This window comes from Osmia bicornis, chromosome 10 (genome assembly GCF_907164935.1).
Source record: "Osmia bicornis bicornis chromosome 10, iOsmBic2.1, whole genome shotgun sequence".
Classification (NCBI taxonomy): Eukaryota; Metazoa; Arthropoda; class Insecta; order Hymenoptera; family Megachilidae; genus Osmia; species Osmia bicornis.
This window is the reverse complement of record NC_060225.1, coordinates 5,555,139-5,582,496: the sequence shown is the minus strand read 5'-3', so window position 1 is coordinate 5,582,496 and position 27,358 is coordinate 5,555,139. Positions and strand designations below refer to the sequence as shown.

Sequence of the window (27,358 nt, the reverse complement as noted above, 5' to 3'; positions counted from 1 at the left end):
TTAAAGACAATCACTTACGATCCACATTTTTCTCAAACGTTTCGAATACTTTCAAGAAAACGCACGGAGGGGGGAAGGGGATTTCCCGTGCGCAAGGTCGTTCGAGTTCAAACAATCCCCCGTCTCCTTTTCAATCCTTCTGGAATCTCGACGGCAATATTCGTAACGGAACAGGCGGTTGTTAAAAAAGCGGCGCTCGATGCGTGCGCAAGGGGCCAAAAAATGGCGCATAAAGCAACGGCAAAGAAACAGAAACCTTTTATCAACTCCGAATCTGTTTCCTGCGAAAAAGAAACCTGTTGTTCCTACCTGAATCTTCTTTTTCATTTCTTCGCATTACAATGCCTCTGCTGTTTGCCATTTCCCTTTGCAGCCTCTGTGTTTACCTTTGATGTTTCCTCTTCAAACGAAAAGATGTATCCTGGTCCGTCCAAAAACGTACAGAATTTACCAGAAGGAAATATTCGAAGGAAGAAGGATCTCGGTTACACTTACCGTGTGGTAATCTCAAATCGTCTCAGGTTGCTAGAATTTAGAAGGCTTCTTAGAAAAAGATAGTAATTAATTGCCAGACACGATTGATACTCGTTACTTTGCACCTTCGCTCGGCTGGCGCGTCCAGAAACCCGGAAGCGGAGGATTTTGATGGACGGTGATGCTGAAGAGGTCGATACACCCTGGTCTCTCTAGATTTATCAATGAACTCTTCAACCGTGTTCCTCGACGTTACCGATAAGCGCTTCTAGGAAGCGAGGAAGATGATGAAGTAGCATTTATAAAGGCAACATTATGCTTCAGTTTGGAGAACGTCTAAACTTTGGCTCCTCTATCAATCAGCTCTGTGTTTATATTGGTACACTAAATTCCACTTTACATTTTTTTTTTTTTTATTAAAGAAAAATCTCCCTAGGCTTCTCGAGTCCCATGGGAGAATCAAGCAGATTTTGATCGAGTCTCGCGTCTAAACTTCGGCTCCTCTGTCAATCAGCTCTGTGTTTATATTGGTACACTAAATTCCACTTTATTTTTTTTATTAAAGAAAAAATCTCCCTAGGCTTCTCGAGTCCCATGGGAGAATCAAGCAGATTTTGATCGAGTCTCGCGTCTAAACTTCGGCTCCTCTGTCAATCAGCTCTGTGTTTATATTGGTACACTAAATTCCACTTTATTTTTTTTATTAAAGAAAAAATCTCCCTAGGCTTCTCGAGTCCCATGGGAGAATCAAGCAGATTTTGATCGAGTCTCCATTGAGGATTATTAGCAAGGATAAAATTGTCTCTTTTTGTACCTTTTAAATGAATCAACTTTAGAACTCAACTATTCAATTAAAATTGAATTTAAGAATAGAGAAAAAGATACAAAGAGACCGTTTCTCTTACAAGGTTTGATCATTACGCATTGAATGGCGGCGTTTTATTTCATAGCAGTCCGGTGGCACTGAAATTCCGCATCGACTACCGTATAAAAACGTCCAAGAGACTCTAGCATCTTCCCTGGCGGTAAAAGCAACGCGGATCGGTAGGAATAGTGTTCCCAGGAAGTCGAGGAGGATCCACGAAGATCCGGACAGCGTTTAGCGTGGACGTTACAGCTTGTTTGATGATTTTTCAAATCGCCAGAGTCGTCGATCCTCTCTTCAGGATATTTTAAGCTCGTTTCTGCGTGGTCAAACGAACCTTTCCTCTACGACGAATAAATTCCAGCGGCTTGCGTAGGATGTGGCCATGTTTGTAACAGGGAGCGAGAACCTATCGAGGGAAGATCAAGTTCAAGAACGAGGTTCGATGTGATCCGTCGAAGGTGGGGAATCCTGAAGAGGCTTGTCCTCCTCTGGGCCAAGGTCTTCGAAATTTGCATTCGACCAACGCGTTCGAATTCGAGCTCGTCTCTATCTTCCATCTACACGACTTACACGCGACCTTTTTCTCTTCACTTACACCGGTAATTAGCTGACGTTTATTGGATTATCATAGAGATCAAGATGGCATAAACAACGAGTCTACGCTACCGTGATACGCGTTTCCTGGGATCGATAGATTTTGAACAGAGATTTCTAGGAACTTCGAAGAAACCGAAATCCGCGTCCGGTTCGGAGTAAAGTTAGCTCGAGAGTATTTCTCGCGAGTGGACTGGAAATTTCTTGATTTGTACTGGAAAATTAACAGAGGGTATTATAGCGAGATTCGCTCTAGGGCCAACCCTTTTTCGGCCATTTCTGGTCAGACCGAAAGTGGCAAAAATAAAAAATAAAATTTCGTCCATTCGTTGACTCTTTCGGCAACTCTTACCGTTTGGCCTGTACCAAAGTGACAGAAAGTCTAAATGCTATAGTCCCCTTCTCAGAGTTTTCAAGCTTAGATACGGGTTGGCTAATAAATACAAAGTTCGACTGTTGTATAAACGAAGGTGGAATCCAACGGTTAACTGTATCCCGATCATAAAATTGTGGGCAAGATCGGGATACGATCCAGGTTTAATATCCCGCGAATTTCCTTATTGGTCCTGGTGTCATTGTGACTCACAACAGGGCTGCTCGGAATTCTGGAAACAAAACTTACACTACTGTAGCTTCTAAATTCAGTGGGTAGATAATTACCGTGTGAATTAGAATTAGCTTCGAGTAAAAATAAAGCAAATCTTGGGTACCATTCATTATTCTACGATCCTGAGATCCTAGGATCTTAAAATTCTTAAATTCCAACTGAAAAATTAAGGTACCAGTCCATCCCTGAAAATCTCAGTTGCCCCACTGCCGATCGATTTTTGGTAAAATTCGGTAGCTCAGGTAATCGAACTCACAAAATGATAAAAAAGAGATTCGAAGCCAGGGTATCCGGTATCCGCGGTTAGATTCCTTGTTAGCAAAGTGTAAGGTGTCCACAGGGTGGTAAGAGAAAAAATCCAGTCCACCGTTGCAACGTCCACGGGGACTATCTTTCGATGCAGGAATCCCGAAGTAACGTTATGCTAGTAAGGAAATCGGTATGAGGGAATGTGTCGTCTCGGGTTAATTTGCACACCTTTCTGCACTTCTTTATTGCCTTGCAGTAGTAACCTCTCCTCTTATACCGTTAACGTTATGGTATTCTTGCAAACCTCTCTTTAAACCGAGTGCAACGAAATGTGCAGACCATAAAACGTTTACCTACATTTGCAAATTCCTATTATTTAGAAAAAAATTATTATTTAAATTAAATATGAAATACCAAATTACATTATAATTCGGCCTCTCTCCATGGTCCGCTGTCCGAGGGTTCAATGGATATAAGTCAAACGCTAATAAGTTAGAATCACTTAACACACTCGTAAAGATTCAATCTTTCACAGAAAAAGGTTCGTTAGCGAAAAGTTACGGGGCTCTTAGCTCGATTAACATAAATTAATCGCGATTAACATAATCCCGGTACGATTATCATAATAAGAGTGATTCGAAACGTTAGGCAGTTTGAAATATTCCATCGGAATTTCCAAATGAACAAGGTTCTCATTTTTGATAGCAGTACCATTTCGTATATAATTCCAGCGAATTGACACGTTTGTATTTCTTTTTATTGCCTCTCGAATACGTCAGCTGTTTACCGTTAACGTTTTCGGAGGCGAACATTTCCGAAAGATTTATCGAACGATCCTGAGGAGACGCTTGTATACAAGAACCGATTACCGGGACATTGAATTCGATCGAAGACACCGAAGAATAATAAAGCGATATGGAATTACTTTGATGTTAGAGATAACCGATACACGTGTACCGGATATCGATTTTTTGAACGAACAACTTTGGAAATGTATCAAACGTGAATCAACGTTTACAAGTGATACGATCGAAAGAAACAAGGCTTTCGGTGTAATTGAAATGTTAACTCGATAAGCTCTTCTGAACACGATTAGTAGCATTTTTGCTGGATAGGTTTATCTTCGTAAACAGAGATTCTGTGTTCTGCAATTTCAAATTTTATTGTACAAGGTTTATCTTCGTAAACAGAGATTCTGTGTTCTACAATTTCAAATTTTATTTTACAAGGTTTATCTTCGTAAACAGAGATTCTGTGTTCTGCAATTTCAAATTTTATTTTACAAAATTTATCTTCGTAAACAGAGATTCTGTGTTTTGCATTTTTAAATTTATTTTCATAAAGTTCCTCTTCGTTTCTGGGCCCACTTCTCTTTTTCACGGTGATAAATTAACGCGACCGATTATGAATATGAAACTAAGATTGGTGCGTGGTTGTTTTGAAAGAATTCGAGAATGGACGGGCCCATTTTTCAATTACGCCTTCGCGTTCGATTCACCAAGTTCCGTTACAATTTTGCCGAAGAAATTAAAATACGCGAGTTTTCATAAGCCTCGAGTATTTTAATTATCAAGAAAGTGTTTCATTATCAATTCGAATGATACGCAAAATGAAGAAATCAGGGATTAAAATGGTGCACGTCGAGAGAATCATTTATTTATTTATTTGTTTTCTCGAAAGCCTAGTCTCGCATCCGTTATATTAATCAGATGTATCGCGATGCCGGCTGTTTATGTTGCTGATATTTCTCAAGAGGAATGCTATTTGACAGCGACACATTATCGACATACGGTTCCTCCGTTCGACGACACGCGGATCGTAAAGAACAAAAAAGCAGAAGGTACACTCTCGATCAAATCAATCTTCCCTAGGAAAAATATCGATGTCCTGGTTCCCATCCTTCCCCATCCGCGTCCTCGGGGAAACTGCCACTGCGTGGGCGGAGGCCTCTTATATATAGGTCAGTGACTCCCCACCACTCGCGCGCAAATATTCACGCGGGAAAATTTGAACGAACGTTAACTACGAGAAGGCTGATTTGATCGAGAGTGTACCAAGAGGGAAGTTCTCATGGAATCTCGAATATATATTCAAAAGGTCGATTCTTTATACCTCATATCGATTAATCTCAATTACATCCGTGAAATACCAACGAGTTCTCGCACGGTGATCGATAATTTCGATCACGGAATTCGGTTTTCTTCTGGGTCAAGGATAACCTTCGATCACCTACGTTATTTTCGATAATGGAACATTTCCTTCTTGTAATTCACAGTGTTCGCTGATAGATTCGCGTTAGAATTTCAGATCCAGTATTTTTCATCGATAAACTTCTGTGTTCGTTATCGTTAATTTATCGATAATCTAGAGAGCGGATAGAGATACGCGTCATGATATTTGAATTCAGCAAAGGCTGAGATGACGTCCGCGAGGTGTAAGCACGACCGATGGAATTTTATAGACCGTTAATGATACTCGTGCCAGCCAAATGATTCAATCGACCTCCGTTCCCGATTAATCGAAATGGTCGATGCTGGCGAACAAAGGACACAGAGGGAAAGTTAGTTGTTGAGGAAATATTGCAGTTCGAAACGTGGAAAGATCAAAGACCTTGCGGATATTAGAAGTTTCAAGGATCTCTTGAATCTTCATAGAACTAAAAGAATAAAAGAAAGGAAGGTGGTGCAGGGAGAAAGATTAAAAAACTAGGTCACTGATAATTTTCTACTTAATTTATCGTCATACATTTGTTCCTTCCGAACACGACAGCGACTCTGATAAGGACGTCGCTCTGTCCTCGCTAATTCGTCATTTTTATCAGCAGTCAAACGTTTCACCGTTATCCTTTGAATGGAAAGCGGAAAAACGAGAATATTGAACGTTTGAACAATGAAAAAGAAATGAAAGAGATTTTGTATTTTTTTGCTGTAAATTTATTTATTAAAATTGAAGAAGTGTCAAAAATGAGAACGACGAGCGTATCGAATTAGCCGTCGATCAAGGGAGGAATCGCGATCGCGCCTTCGATTCAGCCGCGCAAAAATGTCGGGAATGTTGAATGAATCTTTCAAGAAGGATGCCTCGGTGTGCGCGGAATAAATGAATAAAAGAACTCGACACGACCCGTAGGAACCGACTGCTGACACTTTTACCTATGCTCAAACCCGTGTCCTTGTGTACGTTCATTTTGTTTCCGTCGCTTCTTCAGGGTCCGTTAGCAAAAGGCGTATAGCTTCGTTCAGATTTTCTCCGCAGATATCGTTCAACCTTCTCAGCGTAAGGATACGAATAACGATCTTAATTATCTTAATAATTTTTCCAATTAATCGAGAAACCGCGTATGGGTATTCTTCTTGAAAATAATTCTACAGCTTCTGTTCGAGTTTACCTTTGAATTTTATACGCTTCTGTTTTGTTAATCTTTCGACTGGTCTCGCAAAACATTCTGAAAGGAACCGTTACGTAGATTCTTTCGGAGATGGACATCCATCCGGTGTACGACGAGGCAAAAAGTTGACAAAACAATTTACATAAACCCCCCGCCTTCTTTGGTACCCGAAATGCGAACGATTGCACTCGAGTTCCTCTTCAAGTTGACCTAAATTCTCTTTTATTCGGACACCGTTGTTTTCGATGCCTCATCGACGATTTCAATTTTTTTTTTCTTCCTCTTCATCGCTGAATTTTAACGAACGCTCCTTTTTCTCGGCGTGTTCTCCTTATCGCGGCTCGAGGGTTGCGCGCCTAATTAAAAGTTATGGCAATCGTTTTCGGAGCAATCGAATAGCTAGCTTCGAGATTGATTTTGTAAAATAGTTTAAAGACTGGAGGAAAATTTATTTTCATAAGAGAATAATATTGGAAAGTTTACCTGCATTTCTTTCGAGCTAATCGAAATTTCTTATCAGAATCTTGGGTGGATCATTAGTCACGCGTTATTAGCGGTCTATCACTTTTGTGCCGAGGATCATCAATAATTATTCCCTCGAAACATTAGCCGAAAGCTGAGGTCGACCTCGTCTTTCAACGGCTGGCTGAATCCTCGTTTCCTCTTCCTCCAACCTGCTAATTATTTCTAACTCGCGGGGCAGATTCGTGGCTTTGCGAACAAGATATCTACTCCTCGTCGCTTCCTCTTTGAACGTTCAAGGATGATCCCTTTCCCGTGACCAATTCTTCGTTTCCTTTCGATTCAGCTCCTTTCGAAAATGTATCATTTTCGATGTGGAAAATAATCCGAAGGGTCAAAAGTGTAATTATTTATTTATTAGAATATATGAGCATGGCCCTTTTCAACCACTTACATAACTTGTAGAAAATAAAAGAATAAGGCAGACAAGAAGAAAAAAATTAAGAAAGAAAAATACAAGAAATAGTGTAATGATTAATACTAGGAAAATAGTAGCGCAATAGAGAGCGACTAATGCTTGCTAATTATAATTATAATGCTTTCGTTCTGAGGAACTTATGTTACGTTCCTTGAGTTGACGCTTATGTCAGAATGACGAATACGTGACACTGATTGTGAAAAATTGTTAGTATGCAACGTGTGATGCATTTTTGCCACCGTGTATAGGAACGCGATGGAGCTGGTCGAAAATCTATAGGTAGCTGATCAGCTGGCCGTGTCCTTCGGGTATTATAACGCCCGAACGATCGCCTTGCCATTTGCATATCATGTTCAGTCATTAAGGTAGCAAATTAGGGAGCCAGGAAAATTATTAGTGATTTCTGGCTGATTCACGAGCGCATCCTTCTTATTAGTCAGCGATATATTTAACCGTCCCGTGATATTTCTATACAGAAATATATTTCGATTAATCAGAGCAACGTTTCCGATTCGACTTAATTAACGAAAATAAAGAAAATGAATCGTTTCGAGGTATCCTGGCCATCCTCGAATGGTTATTATCTACTTCGCGATCCTCTTTGGTGAATCTCGAAAAGAGGTGAATAAAAATTCTACGCGAGTCGTTATCTGTTCACGACTCTTCCACGTTCTATGTTATTAACCCTTAAAAAGTATGCTCTGTCGTGGCTCCCCTTAATTCATGAAAATTGAATAAAACTTGCTCGGTTTTTTGCATCGGCCACGCCGCCTTTTTCACCCGGCCATCACGGGGAATAAATAATCGGTCCTCGTAATGAATTTGAACGAGCAACCACCACTTAAAGATGCAGCCCTCCCCCTACACCCCATGCTTTTGTTTTTTCGCCTTACCGAGAAATGCTTTCGGTACCATCAGGCCATTTCGGTGCATCGTGATTAAAACAACGTTTCCAACCGGCTTGATGCACTCGCCAGGATAATCATTGGTAAATTTATTACGTTCATTTGGACGATCAAAATTGTCCCAAACGACCCTCTAATTTCTTTCGTATTTTTCGTAAGTCCCTTCTACCTTGCTTCTTTTCGAAATAATATAAAATATTGAAAATAACAAAAGAAGATGGATAAATACCGAGCGTTACAAATTGAAATCGCATGCGAGGAGAATAACAGGGTTAAACTGGACAAATTAAATAATTTTCATGCTCAAAGGCTCGCTTGTTTTCGAGCTTGTCTTTTTTTTCCCCAACAAATACAAATGAAGAGTTCAGCTTTCTGGCCGCGGACATTAATTGCGCCGATTGTACGCGCGTACGTGCGAAGGAACCTGAATTACGGGGTCTCTGAACGCAAAAACGTGTGCGTCGGAGGTGAGCAAAGGAATGAGAAGAGAAGAGAAGAGAAAGAAAAGAAGCGCAAAGAGATGCAAAGAGGCGCTTGGTTATTTATAGGTTGCGCCCGGTTTCGAAGCCTTCCAAGCAAGGGTTCTCTCTCCTTTCTGCTTGCCATCGACGCCACGGCACAGGTAAAAAAAAAGGGAGAAAAAGGGTGTTCCACGGGTGATCTTTATTATTCCTTGTCATTATTCGTTCGATACTCCGTGCAGCAAGTGAGTAACAGGTGCATCCTGATCACTTTCTCGTTTGGCGCCTCCTTTCTTCTTATCTTCAAATGCCTTAAGACGTTTCAATTTCGTTCAATTGAAAAGAATATTACAGAGTATCAGTGTCCCGAGGAAATTGAAATGATAGCAGTCGGAAGGTACAAAATCTTCAGTGTTAGCTTTCAGGATAATAAATACACAAGCGAGTAAGGAAAAGTGCAGAGGGAGGATGCAAATTCCTCCTGAAAGAATAGTCGCGGCCGGTTGTAAACAGAAATCGCAACCCCGTCGGCGAGTTCCTCTGCTTTTCCTCTTGGAAAAATCTGAGGAGACAGGAGAATCGAGTTAGTCGTTCGTGGTAGAATAATTCATGGATCGGAGCTGGGCGGCTGAGGATGCTTGGATCCATGGCAGCGCACTTCCGCGCTTTATTCCTACGCTCGTTAATTCACTTACTTTTCCCTCGAATGAATCGCCTCCTCCCTTGTTGGAATCCGCAAGGTAAAACGACAGCTATAATCGCTCGGACAGTCGTGCTGACTTTTTTCCACGTGGACGTTTATGGTTAGCCGAGCCACTTGAGAGATACGGTCCATTGTTACTCTCTTTCTCGCGTGGATCGTATATTTTCTCTATGCAACCTACGTGTCTGCCCATTGCTAACCTATTCTACTACCTGCAACTCCGCTCGTGTTTCTCCATTGACGTTTACAGACGTTCTGTTATTCGCTCGTTACAATTAGCGACTGACTCATCCGGCCAACTATTTGCATTCGAATGGTAAACACGCTCGCTTATCGTTCGACAACATTTTGTTTCACTCGTAAAATACTCTGAGCCTCGTCCTTTATGCTATTCGCAAAGGAATTTTCTTATAATTATTCGATTACATTCAATTTCTGGTGTTCTTGTTTGAATTATAATTAGGCCGCTCTCCATGGTCCGCCGTCCGAGGGAGAGATACCCGAAGAAAATCACCTAGTTCCTTGTTATCTAGTATAGCTACATTCTTTCAACTTAACTCCCTAAATTTCCTACTCTGATTATTTTGTTAGCGGGTTTTTTGAAAATTTTCCTGCTCCTCACTCAAATCTTCCAATTATTACATTCACGTCGGTAACGCCAAAATAATTTTTATTAGTTGGTAACCGAGCATGGAGGTTGGGGCAGACCATCCCTGTCTCCCGACCTCATTACAAAATTAAAAAAAAAAACTTGGTACACCGTAATTAATCGATTTTCTCACCCGCTGAAGGGAGCCTCGATGAGAGGAAATTAAAAAAATAGTCCAGGCCTTTGATAAACGAACCCGTTGCTTTTGAATAACCAGTCCGCCGTCTCGTGTTTTCAAAAGTTTCGTTTCGTCTCGTCATGGTTTCCTTGTCACCGACGATGACTCGCCAGGAGGTTATTAGTTTTCTTATTTGATTTTAATTTCAGGTAGTATATAATCAAGGCGTTAAAACGGAACTGTTCAATGTTATCTTTACACGTATCTCCGTGGTATATTCAAACGGTACGCTCGTATAATGAAACTAAAAGAGCTGATTAAAGTCAGCTAGCTATCCATAAGTCGCATACCCGTGATCGCGCATTCTCGTAGGACGTTTACGGCCAGCTTGTTACCTCGGGAATAATATTGTTCGCGATCCGAGAAACCATGAACGCGAGTTAAGGGTTTCGTTCACCTAAAATCCCTCGCGTTTGTTACGTATACTGTTACCAGGTAACTGCGTTTGTATCTAGCGAGTTGTACGCTTCCGTCGTTTCTCAGAGACATTGTCCAGGGGCATCCTTGAGCAACGAGAAGGAAAAGAAGCGGGCAGGTGCGGTGAAATTCCCACGGGGCGCATCGTTATTCCGGAATCCGCGTGAAACGGGCACGCGAGAACAATCCGCTGATAATAATTGTTGACGATCGACACACGTCCCTTCGCGTCTTCTTTTCTATATCAGAATTACGATCAACAGTTTCTTTCTGGACTAGCAATTTCAGTTATGCTATCAAGTTCGACGAACCTTGGTCCCGAGGAACGTCGATCTTCGATGCTTTTAATTTTGATGAAACAATCGGAGGAGTAATCTATCATTTAACCCTTTTGTTATTCTAAAATTCTTAATATAGAATTGCTTAGTTGTGTCTATAAATTCTCTTCAGAATTCCAAAGAAATCTCCTTTCGTGACAGAAACAGAAAGGAGCTGTTTGTCTCGTATAAATCAAAAGTACGAGTCGTTATCAGATACCGGATCCAGTTCCGCGAATGATCTTTTCCTTTTTTTTTTTGGAATCGCTTCGGGCGTTATCATTAATTTCAACAGGTGATTCCAGGAACCCGATGACGATCTCCGGGCCAACGTTCGACAGATCGGAGCGATCTTCTTTTTCGGATCGTGTGTCGATTGAGATATTAATAGCGGGACCAGTTGGCGGGCATTCGCGTGGAAAAGTAACGTGTAAGAGTTACAAGACACGAAGAAAACGAAATAACGCGTCGGATGAATCTCTAGATGATTTGTGACGATCAAACAGACTCCGTTTCTTGTCACCTTTGATTTATGACGGATTCTAGTTCTCATCGTTTATCATCGTAAACACGCTCTACGGTTCTTGTAATTTCTCAAGTTACACGATATTTGTAAATAACAAATACTGCGTTTAATAAATCTTTTAGAACTATTCCAGAGATGTTCGAGGAATAGATAAGTTAGAAATGGAAAGCTGGTTTCGAGATAAGAGTCGATCGCGTTAATTAGATTCCTGTGTTTCAATGATCTATCATTGAAAGAAAAGTGGACACATTTCTTCCAGCGAATCAAAGGTAGATTTTACTGCGATCGACAGGAGCCGAGGGTCATTCTCGTGGAAATAGTCGGGGATAAACGAGGAGAATCTGAACGTACCGATTGTGGTATCCTCGAGAAACCTCAATTCATGATAGTAAACACAGTGGCATGCAATGAAACCTGTTCCACGCGATCCATCGCATGGATCAACGTGCATATACGATTCTTGATTGTTCGTTGATAAAACAACGGTACGAAATATGTATTCACCGAAATTGCGATACTTTGATCCGCGAGCAAATTTACAAGACGGACGAGTATCGACTTGAAAGAATTAAACATTCGTATCGTTTTTTTTCTCCCTGATACAGGAAAATACTGTTAGTGTTTGGTATTTTAATTGGACTCGATTCAACGTCGCTCTGAAATATTCCTAATAACCCTTTCGGTATGAAAAATTTCCAATGAATCTTGGATTTGCAAAACTTTCAGAAAATTCGAATATCTCTCGCCACTTTGAGACACCGTTGCAGAATAGGATTAAAAATCGGATGAAAGGCGGAGGTTTGAAATGAAATTGAAAACGAATCGATTTGGCAAAGAGGTACCGACTCGTTCGACTCGGCATTGACTCTTTCTGTGTAATGTGTAACAGCAGCATCGAGCGTATAACGATCGGAACACGGTTTGTGCCCCCTTCTACCTTCGACGAAGCCCACGATTCCTTCTTGTGTACACACGCAGACACGCATACCTACGCACGTGCAGGGGGTACCGACTTACGTAGACGTTGAACACACACGTGGAAGCCAATTGGAGAGCCAAGTCTTGGCCAAGTCTTTATAAGTAGGAGCCATCCGCGTCCTCAGGACTTACTCCCTCTCGAGAACGTGGCACGATCGGCAACCGATTTCCAGAATAGTTCCTGAAAACGTCTCGCGAACTCGTCTCCACGTTCGACAAGGTGCTTCAAATTTTCAATTAACCGCGAGATGACGAGGATCTGTTCGAATTAAAGAGGACTCTTCGGTTCGTCGTTGATCCCGTGCACAGGTGAGTGGTGTCTATCACCGATCCTCCTTTCTAGATCGCGATCCTCGACGGGGGTCGCAGTGTTAAACAAGTGAATCTCAAGTGTAAGGATCTTCGAGTGTAAGTTTCGTCGTTCGATAGATAAATATCCCCGGTAGCTTCGAGCAGTGTCTGAAATTTGAAATTCTCGAATAAACGGTGAATTTACAAGAGTAAACCTCGAGATAGATTACAAACATCTCTCGAGACGCAAGAAAGAGATTAGCATAGATTTATTCGTTCGGGATTGATTACACGATACATTAGATAAGTGAATTGAATTAATTAGGTTCCTGGTTGAATCAGTAGCTTGTTTAGTATTTCTTTCACGCATGGTAATAATCGTGTAACGGTGACGTCAAAATTTCAGTGATATTAATGCGATACACCTCTCGATTTCTCGAGTCCTTGCATTAAGCTTTCCTCGCGCGTTTTGTATTTAATTAATACGCGGCTCTTAATTCGACGAAAGGAAGGTTGATCGAAACCTGCTTTTTCCGACTGATTAATACGTTGCTCGCCTAAGCGAGTCTGGTAATTATGTTTGATAAAGGTTCTCGGTTGCAAAACGCATCCATCGCGCTCTTGTAATTTGCCCTCCTTTTATTATCGTACGATTAATTATCAATACGCATGTTTCTTATCGACATGCAGGAAAAATCGATCGATTGCGAAACGTTAGAAAAGATAATCAACGATCGGATACTCCGACATGATTCTTTTCGATTTTCTTTCCCCGTTCGTGGTTTACAATCGGCAGAGTCACGTAACTGTTTTACCGGGTTACAGGCATGATTTACAGAGGTTACAACGTGTCGGTGAACGTACGTGTGCCGACCGAAAAATCCCCGATTCACGATCGTCGATTCACGTCGCGTAGCCCGGCCGAAAATCGCGAGCTGTATTTGGATCGATCGAGCGTTCCGCTTCGAATTCATCGATCTTGGCATTGGATCGATGCAACCGCCTGTCCTCGGCATTGCTTCGTCACGATCCTCCTTTTGCTCCATAAACGCATCCTTTTTGTATTTCGAAGGTCGTTGAAAATGATTTTTTCGAGCTACACCGATTGCTTCTAGACGTTCCAGAATGTAGATGAGCTTGAAGTACCTCGGTTAAACGCGACGTTGGTAATAATAATATCGGTTGCGTGTAACGGCGAGGATTCTAATTGAAGGATACAAAGTGCAATAAACAGGATGCATTGTGCACGGATGCACGCGGTGCTTTTTCGCGTCCCTTAACGAGTCGTTCTTCCCGGATTCGCGATAAAAACTGGGAATCTTCGAAGGACATTCCGCTTGGTTCGTGAGCAGCCAGTTGAACGGTACGGTTTTTCGCTCGCACTCGGCTTTATTTCATTGTCACAGGCAAAAAGTCGATTAAAAGTGGATTACATCAACCGATACACTATCGTTCAGAAATGTTTGCTCATCGTTAACCCTTTCGAAGAACGTATCGAACGATCTCTGATAGCGAATATGTACTTTTGATCGTTAATGTAATTTCTTGAAATTCTTTACATTTTTATTTCTAAACTTTGATATAATTGTTATTGAAAGAAACAATTGAATGTTGGGAAAATTTTTTCGATAGATTTAACGTACAATCTCCGATAGCGAATACTTTTGATCGATAATGTAACTTCTTGAAATTCTTTACTTTTTCCTTCGAAACTCTGATATAATTGTTATCGAAAGAAACAAAGGGAATGTTGGAAAAATTTCATCGACAGATTTAATTGAGAGTAGAACCTTGGAGGATTGCAGAATTAGCGGTAAAAAATGATTTTCCATAATGCAAAAATAAAAGAGATTTCTTCCTCGACTGAGTCATTCAATTGTCTAATGATATTCTCCTTGTACAATGAATTTATGCCTTGATACATCATACCCGACGTTATTCTGGCATCGATGAGATAACGATCGTAATTCACTCGAACGTTCTCCGGAGAACGTCGTTCTTTTCCACGTTGTTTAATTAACCTGAATGGTAATTGACACTAATTGTTATGTAATTGTTGCTCGAGAAACGTGGCTGGATTGTTAATCGTCAGGCACGCGTTTCACCGGATATCGGGATTTCGTTTTACTCTCGAATCGTAAAACGATCCGAGGAAGGAAATTCAATTTCCTGTGGCGACGAAAGCTCTATGTATTCTTCTCGCGTAAAAATCGTTATTAACAGATCCAAAGAAGGCTGACGAGACTCGCGGTCCCAGCCATTCCTTTACGTTTATCTTATTTCGTTCGATCGCGTGCAATTACGCTCTATTTAGGGGGACGTTAATGCAGCAGGGACGGGATTTCTCATTTTCTCGTAAACGTGATACATAGAGCATTATCCAAAGCCTTGAACCTCGTTCGAGCCGAGCCCGCATGCGATGCATGATAAATCTACGGGTTGGCTCCGTCGCGAATAAGGGATATAATGGAAAAATGAAGAGGACGAAGTAAACGGTACGAATGGGATGGCTTTTGCGCTGTGCAATTTACAAGTATCCCTTTAATTGCGAGCCGCCGAGGATACGATTACCTCGAGATACTCGTTGCCGTCTTGGAAATTATTTTGTTTCAACGGGTTTAAACGGTGACGTTAAACTTCTTCCATTAATAAATCGAAGGGATATTAACGAAACATCAAAATAATTAACATCTAAACAAGTTTCTTCCATCTGGACTATATTTTGCATAAATCTTCTGAAATATTCTAAGCATCTTTCTTTCATATACAGAGAGGGAGAAACGCGAAGGAGAAGGAAAAGTAGAGGAGATCGGGTATGATTGTCACACGGGTTCGTTGTCACAATTGTTATAAAAAAGACACTAAATAATAGAAATGTACTGATAACCGATAACCCATGGCACTACGTGGATATATTGTTGCCTCTCCCTCGCGATCGCTCAGTTCGCTGTAGATTAGTATTAAAACACGATGGGACATTGTTAGTTTTTATACATTTGAAGAAAATTTTTGTAATATCCATTAAGTAAGTATATTGATTTCTTAGTATTTAAAATCTGATAGTTTAGAGTTTTATCTAACTTATTTTGATAATATTTTTGCATTTTCGAACTTCCTAATAAATTAGTGTATAGTTTAAATTATTTAACGTCGTGGGTCAAGTTGTCACAGAAAATTTGGGGTTATTTGTGACATGTATTCATTCAGATGATTCTGATTAACGATAAGACTGCTGGTTTAATGATCTTCAATAATTGACAAGTTTTCTACAACTACTTTTAATTGATTTTTAATGATTTAAAATTCTCAATTTTATTATAAATATTTCAAAATTTAATTTTATATTTAATATCGTTTAGGATGCATAATCAATACAAAGAGTTATATTTTTAATATTTCCAATTGTAAGTTTAATTTTGTGTTCAAGACTGTATAGTTTCTCAGTTTCATTATTATTTTGTGTTCGAATTTCAGAATATAATTAAATGCAAATAAAATTCTTACTTTTTCAATCGAATTGATTATTTCTTAATAAATTTGGCTATTTATAATGTGTGTACATTGTCACAAAATAATTACTACAGATAATGTGAATTAACTCACAATCTTATTGGTAATATTCATAAAACTAATTTTTTTTATAAAATTTAAATTTAAAAAATGTGACAACTATACCCGGTCTCCCCTATAATCAGGCGGGAGAAGAATCGTCTTTACAAATTTCAAAGCTATTCTTATCGCAACCAGCCACGCTATCGTAACAGTTTAAGTTCATCGCACTGGATAAACGTCAATATTGTTTCTTTGTTCTTACTCTCGATTAAATTCTCCTCTCGCTGTTTACCCCACATCTTCTGTCAAGATGTACCTAAAAGAACTGGATCCATTAAATGGATTCCTTATTTCGCTTTCAAGAGGACGTTTTGAATTCCAAGCACGATCCACCGTCGCATCTGTATCATTCTTCATTCGAGTTTTCCTCTGTAATAAATATGCTAAACCGTACCGTCGACATGGCAATTCGCGATGCCGTAGGAATCGTCTCTTTGGAACCGCAGCTTTTATAGTTTCGAGGAACGTTCGATCGTCATTTTGCGTTTCGATCAAGAACTGGTTCGATTAAACCGACCATTCCGAGCTCTTCAAGGGCGTACATCGTTCTTGTATCTCATAGGATCGAAGGACGATTTTCGATGAAAAACATTACGTGCCGATGTAACAACTTCTCTTTCCTTCGCGGATTCATCGATGGAAAACTTTCTCCACGATTTTTCTACGACTATTATCCGCGAGGATAACTACACCCTGATTTCCTGAATCGTGATTAGCGCGGCTCATCAGGCAAATTGATTTTAATTCGAGGCCACGCGTCTTCGATAAGAAAATTGTCGTATTTCAATGGAAAAAACAGATTTTCTTCTCTATTAAATAAAGATAATCGCAGTGTGCTGAGATATGCAGATTACCGTAAAATTGATAGGATTTCTGAGAAGGGTTTATTACCTTCAGTCAAAAATTGAAGAAGAACTCGTCCGTTAGGTTTAACGAGCGGTTTCCTGGGTCGTTGAACGGGCTTTGTGTTTTGCAACACCGATAGAGAAGGCATTAATTAAATCGTTTGTTCGGCATTCGAAATCATCTGTCTTCCGGGTGTCTTTAGTTAAATCACAGCCCTCGGAAGATGTACTAATGACATCCTAAGAAGAGGGTACGTGAAACAATCTGTTCTTTAAACAATGCGTATCGAATCGCGTTTGATTCAATTTTTAATTCAATTTTTTCACCAGCATCGAAGCGATCGTCGAAGAGAACTCAAGGTAATACACGACACGGACCGTCCTTGAGTTCTCTTCTTCTCTTCTTCGAGTTCTCTCGTTCCTCGGATACCTAACAGCAGGTGGCAGAACGGCTCGAATCGGTTTATAAATAAGTCGTGTAACTTCTTAGCGGGCTGTCGTTACCTCCGTGCACCTTCGTGCCGTATTTCGGAGATGCATTTACATCGGTAATCATCGATGATCGGGAACGAAATATGTTCGACCCGCAATTAGAGGTAAACGATCGGTTAAGAGGTCAATATATCAGCCGTCGTGTTCGAATAACCATTAGCGGAGTCTGGCAAATTGTATTCAACGACGAACAGACCGAACTATGAATAATAATGATACCATTACGTGCGGCAACGTTTTAGAGAAGATATCCATTTACATTTAAACGCGTCGACCGTATTCTAGACGATTAATAATTTCACTTTGTTTCTGCCGGATGATTTTTCGGAATTTTCAGACACTCGCTGTAAAAGCTTTTTCGAACGCGATCCACGAAGCGTATCCCTCTGTTTTTCGTGCGATTCTTGACGAAACGAGAACACCATCCACATGGGATACCCTCGATTTGTATTCAAGCAACGGATCTCGTGTGAACGGGGCCTGAACCCTCGGCACGGAAAATGTTTCATTCAACGAGGAGAGAAGCTTTTGCCGAATCGTACCGACGATAAAATTGAATCCACGACCTACGTACTCTATTTGTACACATTTTTCAAGAATTCCCGGGTGCAAGGAATTACGATGCGTCAACCGGGGAAGATACAGTGGGTCCAAAAGAGTACCTCTGTTTTAAAATTGGACCAAATGACTTGAGGTTTCTTGAGAAGCTATACAAATTAATTTACTAAGATATCTGGTTTCGTCGTTTTAAAAAGTTACAATTTGTCGAAATCGGGAAGGCAATTTTTGTACTTTTTTATCTGAGTTTGCAATGAAAATTTAAAATACGATATTTCTTAGATGAAAACTTTAATTACTTATAACTTCTAACTCCATCGACAGATCTCGATGAAATTTTCAACATAAACATAATTTATTTGAAAAAATTCCCTTCATTATTATTTCCACGATTTCAACAAATTGTAATTTTTTAAAACGACAAAGGCACATATCTTACAATTAGTAAATTAATTAGTATAGCTTCTCGAGAAACCTCAAACCATTTGATCGAATTTTAAACGATGTACTCTGTTTGAAATGGTGTACAAATACTTTTTGGACCCAGTGTATATTCCAAGAGAGGAATATAAAGTTTATCACTTTAGATTGAACGAAAGCCAGCTGATATCGGCGTTCACAACACGCAACGTTCGCCTGTTAGCTTCGTAAATCAGCGTCTCACGCGAGTCTATCAAACGATCCTCCTCGTAAAGGGTTAAGTAAACTGGTTTCCAATAACCAAACGCTCTAGAGAATTGGATACAGAAGATCGGTTGCCATTTCAATGCGCAAGTATGTTCCAATGTCAGGATCACCGACAATGACATTGACTCTGCTCGCGAGTTATGTCACCGTGATTCTCGCCTGTTCTTGCGTTTCACAATGTTGTAGTGATAGCCAGCTGAGAGACGGCATTCCTCTGTTATGTCAGTGTTCATGCAATCCTCTTTTTCATTCGAGCCAGCGGGAGAAAGGACGCGAACGACCGCGGGCTCCGTTTTCGATTCAGCTTTCTCTCGCTGGAACACCTCTGAATCCTTTTCCCTTTTGCCCAGGTTCAGATTGATCGTTACTACCTTTCGTCGACGAGTCCTTAGGTCGTGCACACTGCGATTCGTTGCGAGATCCCTGCATGGTGATGATCAGGTGATGGATCATGTAAATTAGACGGATGATTAACGACGCGGCACAATCTAACTCGTTTTCATTCTCGAAAGAAGGATCACAGGGTTAACGATGTGTAAATTAACAGTAAAGAGTCAATTTTAGAGAGTATATTTTATTTAATAGTCATTTTCCTTGGGGATGCTTATGGGAAAGGGCGAGAATCTAGGATCTAATCATCTTCCCTGGGGAAGATTTCTTCCATCTCGATAAATTCTAACAATTTCTAACACAGAGGCATCGATAGATTTGAATAAAACATGAAAGATTTCTTATTCTATTCGCGAAGAGGACTAGAGGCGATTTACGGTCTCGCGAGAGCAACGTATCGTGTTAAATGATTAAAGGCGTGTCGGAGATCGCGGCTAACGTGTAACTGTACAAGGGAATCGGGCATGGGTAAATATTCAAATTGTTGTAGCACGTGTATATCAATCGGACGACGATCGAATGGGAAAAAAAAGATATCGAGGTCAGCAATCGGTGAGGACGCGGCTGAATGGGAATCGTTTGATCCTGAAGCGTCGATGATGCGTGAATTATTCCAAGTAAGGTCACCGGGTCTGACAGTTAGAATCCTTTGGACGTCGATCAAGGGGAAGATTGGACGTGGGCCAAGCATGACGTTTAAGTAACTGTTCGTAGGTTGCTTATCTTCGGCTGTTTATACGAAATTCTCGATTGAGGAAATCCACGCCTTTCGTCCTACAAAACGATGCAGATTACGTCACGTTGTCTTATCCCGTTAAAATGATAGGGTTCGACCGTTGATGAACACTGGATTATGATTACTGTTCACCCGTTGGAAATGGAAGGGTAATTAAAATTTTTAATTCGATTCTCTCTTTATTCTTATAGACCAGATAAACTGGTGCCATGTGGATATGCCTGCAGACATTAGGCCTGCTGATAGCAGCGATTTTATCAGCGTCGGGAGAAAATGGTAAGATTTCGATGACCCTCCGTTTCGAGGTTGAATCGCTTTGGAATATTCATAGTCTGAGGTGAGAGATTCGCGGTAAATGTTTTTCATCGTCATTGAGAATGCGCGAACTAGCTGTTTTCTTGACAAGCTCATTTATAGTACAGTTCAGGAAACGCGTGATACGCCTACTGATAATTTCATGGGACATTGCCACTATTTTTGTTTCTCTTCATCTCTGTCAGTGGCGTCTTGTTTCTTATTATCACCGAGCTTAAACTGGTTTTGCATGAAAGGTAGAGCTGCGAAGCTTTGTCAATTAAATCTACTTTACGTTTTCTGTATCGTAAAACTTGACTGCAAATCCTTCACCCTGATGAAGAATGATCGAATATTATAGTCGTATATAAGAGGATGTTGAGAACCGTGTAACCGGTAAATTTGCTGGTATTTCTACTCCTTTAGACTCGTATCATATCTTCCATGCGCAAAAAGGACGAGGAAACGATGCTTTCGTGTGTACGGAGGAAGGATATCATCCTGATCCTCACGACTGTAGGGTGTACTACAGATGCGTCGATTGGGGCAACGATAGTCCTCTGACAAAGTTCGAATTCGAGTGCGGTGTTGGGACGGTGTTCTCCAAGGATAAAGGTGACATTTGCACTCATCCAAACGACAGCGGTCGACCGGAGTGTGGAGGGAATGAGAACGAGATCGATTCGAATGAATCTACCGTGTCGCATGTATCTTCCACTCAATGGCCGACGACACCAGTTAGCGAAACCAGCCGCACGACCGCGATACCAACGACTACGATTCATATTACGACCCCAACTGGACCACCGCAAACGTCTTACCAAACGGCTACCAGTAGTCCATCGACGACCAGTCGGCCTCCGGTAACCAGCGGTTCATGGGAGAACGATGTTGACCAAGGTCAGAATCAGTGCACTCGGGAAGGATTTATGTCCGATCCGAACGACTGCAGAAAATTCTACAGATGCGTCGAGGAGGGCAACGGCAAGTTCGTTAAGTACGAATTCTCGTGCGGGGTTGAAACTGTTTGGGATCCAGAAATTCAAGGGTGCAATCATCCTTGGGCGGTAACGCGCGAAGATTGTAGGCAAGGTTCGGGGACTGGTGCCGATAATGGTGGACAATGGAACGGAGATAACGGCGGACAATGGAACGGAGATACGGGAGATAATGGAGGACAATGGAATGGTGATATCGGAGATAATGACGGACAATGGAACGGTGATACGGGCAGTCCCGGACAGCCTGGAGACCCTAATGGTCAACCGGGACAACCGGGTCAAGCTGGTGATCCTAGCGGACAGCCTGGTTCTCCTGGATCTCAAGGTACCCCTGGTACACCTGGAACTCCTGGAACTACTGGCACTTCTGGAACACCTGGCACGCCCGAAGCTCCTATCCCTCCTCCCGGATCGCCTGGTACTGATGGAACATCTGGAACTGTTGGCTATCCTGGACCAGGAGAACCGGGTGTTCCTGGCATTCCGGGCCCTCCTGGAACCCCTGGTATACCTGGAACATCTGCCCATCCTGGCACTGCTGGGACCCCTGGTACTCCTGGTACACCGGGTACTCCTGGTACACCTGGCACTCCTGGTTTGCCTAACGTTGCAGGAATCCCTGGAATACAAGGAATACCTGGTATTAATGGCATTAATGGTGTTCCTGGAGTCCCTGCTCCTGTTGGTAATCCTGGAAACCCTGGTACTCCTGGCACTCCGGGCCTTCCTGGGACCCCTGGTACACCTGGAAGACCTACCCATCCTGGCAGTCCTGGGTCCCCTGGTACTCCCGGTACACCGGGCACTCCTGGTACCCCTGGCACTCCTGGTTTGCCTAATTACGTTCCAGGAACCCCTGGTAGACCAGGAATAACGGGTACTCCCGGTACACCGGGTACTCCCGGAACCCCTGGCATTTCTGGAAAACCTGGCACTCCAGAATCTCCTGGCACGCCCGAAGCTCCTATCCCTCCTCCCGGATCATCTGGCACACCAGGAAAACCTGGTATTCCTGGCACTCCGGGCGTTCCTGGAACACCTGGTACACCTGGAGTACCTGCCCATCCTGGCACTCATGGAACCCCTGGTACTCCCGGTACACTGGGTACTCCTGGTACCCCTGGCACTTCTGGTTTGCCTGATATTCCAGGAATCCCTGGCCTACCAGGAGAACCTGGTACTCCTGGCGTTCCTGGTACTCCTGGAACCCCTAGTACTTCTGATACTACTGGGGCTGCTGACACTCCTGGATCCCCTGGAACTCCTGGCACTCCGGGCTCTCCTGGAACCCCTGGTACACCTGGAACACCTGCCCATCCTGGCAGTCCTGGGACTCCTGGTACTATCGGTACACCGGGTACTCCTGGTACCCCTGGCACTCCTGGTTCGCCTGGTAAACCAGGAACCCCTGGCATACCAGGAGACATTGGTACTCCTGGCATTCCTGGTCTTCCTGGAACCCCTGGTACTCCTGACACTTCTGGAACACCTGGCACTCCAGAATCTCCTGGCACGCCCGAAGCTCCTATCCCTCCTCCCGTATCGCCTGGTACTCCAGGGACTGCTGGAACGCCTGGAACTCCAGTACTTGGAAGTCCTGGCACACCAGGAAAACCTGGTACTCCTGGAGTTCCAGGCCGTCCTGGAATTCCTGGTAGACCTGGAGTACCTGCCCATCCTGGCACTCCTGGGACCCCTGGTACTCCCGGTACACCGGGTACTCCCGGTACACCCGGTACACCGGGTACTCCTGGTACCCCTGGCACTCCTAGTTCGCCTGGTGTTCCAGGAACCCCTGGCATACCAGGACAAATTGGTACTCCTGGCACTGATGGTACTCCTGGAACCCCTGGTGCTCCTGCCACTTCTGGTACTCCTGAAACCCCTGGTACACCCGAAATTCCTGGTACACCTGATACACCAGGTACGCCTGGCACTCCTGACACACCTGATACACCAGGCACTCCTGGCACTCCTGGCACACCTGGCACTCCTGGCACGCCTGGCACACCTTCAGGTATTCTTATTGTTGCTGATGTATGCATGATTACAAACGATTTAACAGCATTACTAACGGTGTGTATTTCCAGAAACTCCAGGAACTACAAGACCGCAAGGAACTTGTACACAAGAAGGATTCTTCCCCGATCCTAAGGACTGCCGGAGATTTTATCGCTGCGTTGGAAGTGGTTCAAAGTTTACGAAGTACGAATTCCAATGTGGTACTGGTACTGCATGGGATTCGGCACTTCAGAGCTGTAATCACGAGCATCTTGTTCCTAATTGTCAAGGTGGAACCAGTCCCCCTGATTCTTCAGACAACAAAGTTCCAGACGAATCAAACAATGAAACCGGTGGCGTCACTGATAAGCCAGGTACATCTGAAAGTGAAACAAGTAATCCCCCGCCGGTATCATCGTCAAGTGTTGCACCATCATCAACTAGTTCCACTACTCCATCAACTAGCACATCATCAAGCGTCTCAACAACATCTGTGTCAACCATTACCTCATCTAATCGTCCATCCACTAGTGGTTCGACATCACAATCCACATCTTCCACTTCTACAATTCAACCAAGCACAACTAGTCCTCAGTATACACTTTCAGATTCCACGGAATCTGTCTCTTCCTTGCCTCCTTCAACTTCCACTGTGTCTAACGTTGATACTACAACGATTAACTCGTCTTCTGGAACGTCAGAATGTACTGAAGAAGGATTCTTCCCTAACCCTCAGGATTGTCGAAAATTTTATCGTTGCGTTGGTAGTGGTTCTATGTTCACTAAATACGAATTCCAATGCGGTACTGGAACTGTATGGGACCAAACCATTCAAAGCTGTAATCACGAGTATGCTGTTCCTAATTGTAAGGATGGATCTGGTTCATCAGCTTCTTCAAACGGCACCAAACCAGATTCATCCACTGACGAAGTAAGTAACACTACTAACCAACCAGAAGCATCACAGACACAAACAAGTGCACCATCAAGTAGTCAAGCACCTTCTTCATCTACTAAACCTGCACCTACCGTCACAACGTCAAGCACGCCATCGAGTTCTACATCAACCGAATCATCATCAACATCTGTGTCGTCAACTGTGTCATCGACTAGTACATCAACGTCACAGTCCCCTGCCACGTCAGCAACTGAAACCAGTTCAGTCAGTTCTCAGTCTACATCTTCAGATGTTACAGAATCTGTCCCAGTAGGCAGTATCGCGTCCGACGTACCAGCATCTACAGCACCCAGTGCATCTCCAGGAACATCAGAATGCACGCAAGAAGGTTTCTTCCCAAATCCAGCCGACTGTAGAAAGTTCTACCGTTGCGTGGCTTCTGGGAATCAGTTCCAAAGATACGATTTTGTATGTCCATCGGGTACAGCTTGGGATTCGTCCGTCGACACTTGCAACTACATCAGTCAAGTAGCTTCCTGTTCGACTGAAATTAACGAGATCGACCATGGTGATCAAGGATCCACGGGTAGTACTTCAACAACTGGTTCAACGACAACTGTTAGTTCTACTTCGGGAGCTGGCACTACATCTGCATCTGATACTGATGAAACTGAATCAACAACTTCATCTTCAACGGGTGCAACTGCAAGCAGTTCATCGAAACCTTCTGAAATTCAGGAACCTTCAAGCACCGAAAGTTCGTCTACTTCGTCAACCTCACAGTCGTCTTCCACTTCCTCAACTTCACAATCATCTTCCACTGAATCCGGCGTTCCAGACTGCACCACGAAGAAGCCTAATAATACTATAGTCTGCAACAGCGAAGGCTTCTATCCACATCCAACACAGTGCGATAAATTTTATCGTTGCGTTGACAATGGGAAAGGATTCAACGTGTACCATTTCAACTGTGGACCTGGAACCATATTCGACCCCAGCATTGATGTATGCAATTATCCTGAGTCGATCTATCCTGCAAGAGATTGTATGACGCCCACGTCCGGTACGTCAGAAGATTCTACCACAGAACAAATATCGTCCACTACTGAAAGCAGTGCAGAATCCACGACAGAGTCTAGGGGAACTGAGGGTACTACTGAATCTACATCAACGTCAGCCTCGATGGAAACGACAACTTCTACGGAACCTGTATCAGAACCGACCGAGTCTACTCAGACTACTGCCTTGACTACTGAAGCAGCTACTACAGAATCTACGTCTGAACCAACTACAGAATCCACTTCTGAACCTACGTCTGAAGCAACTACAGAATCCACTTCTGAACCCACGTCTGAAGCAACTACAGAGTCTACGTCTGAAGCAACTACAGAATCCACTTCTGAACCTACTTCTGAAGCAACTACAGAGTCCACTTCTGAATCAACTTCAGAGCCTACGTCTGAAGCAAGTACAGAGTCCACTTCTGTAGCAACTACAGAATCTACATCAGAACCAAGTACAGATTCTACAACTGAATCTACATCCGCAGCAACAACAGAGTCCACTTCTGAAGCGACTACAGAATCTACATCCACAGTGACAACAGAATCTACTTCCGAAGGAACCAGTGAAAGTAGTACAATCCCAAGCTCGGAACAGACTACGGAAATAACAACATCGACAACCGAATCCAGCACGGAATCCAGCACAGATTCTTCCGTTTCGACGCCTTGCCCAATTGGAAACTTGACCGACGAACAAATCGTGTTGGCTTGTCCAACTGGTTTCCGAAGACATCCAAAGTATTGTAATTTGTTCTATCAATGCACCAGTGAAGGTAGCATGGAGATCAAAGTACTCGTGTTGAGCTGTCCGGAGGGTACTGTCTTTGATGAACAAAAAATACAATGTTTGCCTGAAGAGAAGAGTAGCCAGGCTTGTACGACTCCCAAAGCTAGTGGAAGATTTTATAGAGGATTAGAGGACAGTCCTGTATCTCCTGTAAGTATATTCATTTGATATTTCCAGTACTTCTGCATCATTATTCATAATGTTCCTTTGGTTTCAGGTGAAAGTATCAACTGATCAACTCTGCCCAGGAGAAGGACACTTTCCTTATAGACAAGGTTGTAGCTCGGCGTTCTATAAATGCAGACGAGACTCTAGAAATAATATTCAAGGATATCTGTACAAGTGTCCGCAAGACTTTATATACTGGTCGGTGTCGAGAAGGTGCGAGCGTGCAACACGATTACCCATGTGCGCGCATTTAGCGTACAGAACGAAGAGCGAATACTGGGACAATAGATGGCAGATACCAGTAGAAAACTATAATCTGTCTGCTAGAAATCTGCGTTTCCTTTAAATCGTTACTACCTTCGTCGCGAAGAACGAAACATTAGAAAGAATCTTTAAATGATAGAGAATACATAAATCTTTGTACAACATGGCTGCGGAAGATCCCACAAAAATACTGTACAGATCTTCAGCAGTCATCTTGTTATTATGTGTAATTAATTGAAAGGCGATCAGTGGTTTTTGAATCACTGATCTCTTGGTCTTTATCTAATTACAAAAAAAAATGATAATCGTTTGCTAGTAATTGTAGACGAATATAATTGATGTTTTTCTACGATTTTTCTCATGCGTGGTAGTAAAATCGTTGGAAAACCATGTATCGCGAATGTTGGGGATTTTTGGTTGTGGGAACCGTAAGCAATATTAGACTGTATTCAGTAATTTATATCATGTATTTATTAGGTTGATCATTCTTTTGCGTATGCGTGTTCATGTTTCTAAAGTATCTTGTTTTAAAACATTATTTTTATATCCTGAATTTTAGTGCACGTATGAAATTTGACAAACAGGAATGAAGGGAGGAATGATTATAGATTAGAAAGTTTAACGCCAATTCTATTGCATTTATTTCGCGGATTTAATAGTGCTTAGCACTATCTTCTGAATACAGTACAAATCAATAACCTTGAGAAGATATTCTTGTACATAATTACGTCTTAATTACTTTAATCGGTGCTTCCTTTATGTAAAACATTATTCATTGTCCTTAGTTTCTCTTCTCGATTCTAAGGTATCTTTAAAAGGAAGCTATATACATTTAAGACCTTTTCCATAATATAGTATAGTTATGGAATATTACTAGTTTAGTTATCGACCGTATATAAATACTGAGCGTATTTGTACTAGATCTCTGTGAAAATTTACATTAATAAACAATGAGATCTTCCGTGGAAAGCATCGAATCCTCCTTCACGTCCTAATAAACTTTCTAAATGAATGCA

The 27,358-nt window shown here is 42.2% G+C and overlaps 1 protein-coding gene across 5 annotated transcripts; it reads left to right on the top strand.

The window, feature by feature from the left end:
- The first annotated feature begins 12,286 nt into the window (after positions 1–12,286).
- LOC114877232 (mucin-5AC-like) lies at positions 12,287–27,311 on the top strand. 5 transcript variants are annotated; one of them, XM_029189532.2, is made up of 6 exons: positions 12,289–12,563; positions 20,057–20,141; positions 20,586–23,177; positions 23,251–23,535; positions 24,358–26,060; positions 26,128–27,311. In XM_029189532.2, exons 2-6 carry the CDS (start codon positions 20,075–20,077, stop codon positions 26,422–26,424), a joined length of 4,944 nt encoding a protein of 1,647 aa, XP_029045365.2. In that variant the 5' UTR covers positions 12,289–12,563; positions 20,057–20,074; the 3' UTR covers positions 26,425–27,311. The 5 variants fall into 5 exon arrangements, with proteins under 5 accessions (XP_029045361.2, XP_029045365.2, XP_029045364.2 ...); XM_029189531.2 differs by having other exon boundaries at positions 24,349–26,060; XM_029189528.2 differs by having other exon boundaries at positions 12,287–12,563; positions 23,251–26,060.
- Positions 27,312–27,358: the final 47 nt, after the last annotated feature.

What these genes read in the sequence shown, in the direction of transcription:
- LOC114877232 (XM_029189528.2), top strand. Translation starts at nt 20,075, where the DNA reads ATGTGGATATGCCTGCAGACATTAGGCCTGCTGATAGCAGCGATTTTA. An exon ending in ATCAGCGTCGGGAGAAAATG is followed by an intron (nt 20,142 to 20,585) that starts GTAAGATTTCGA and finishes CTACTCCTTTAG; the next exon opens with ACTCGTATCATATCTTCCAT. An exon ending in AGGACAGTCCTGTATCTCCT is followed by an intron (nt 26,061 to 26,127) that starts GTAAGTATATTC and finishes CTTTGGTTTCAG; the next exon opens with GTGAAAGTATCAACTGATCA.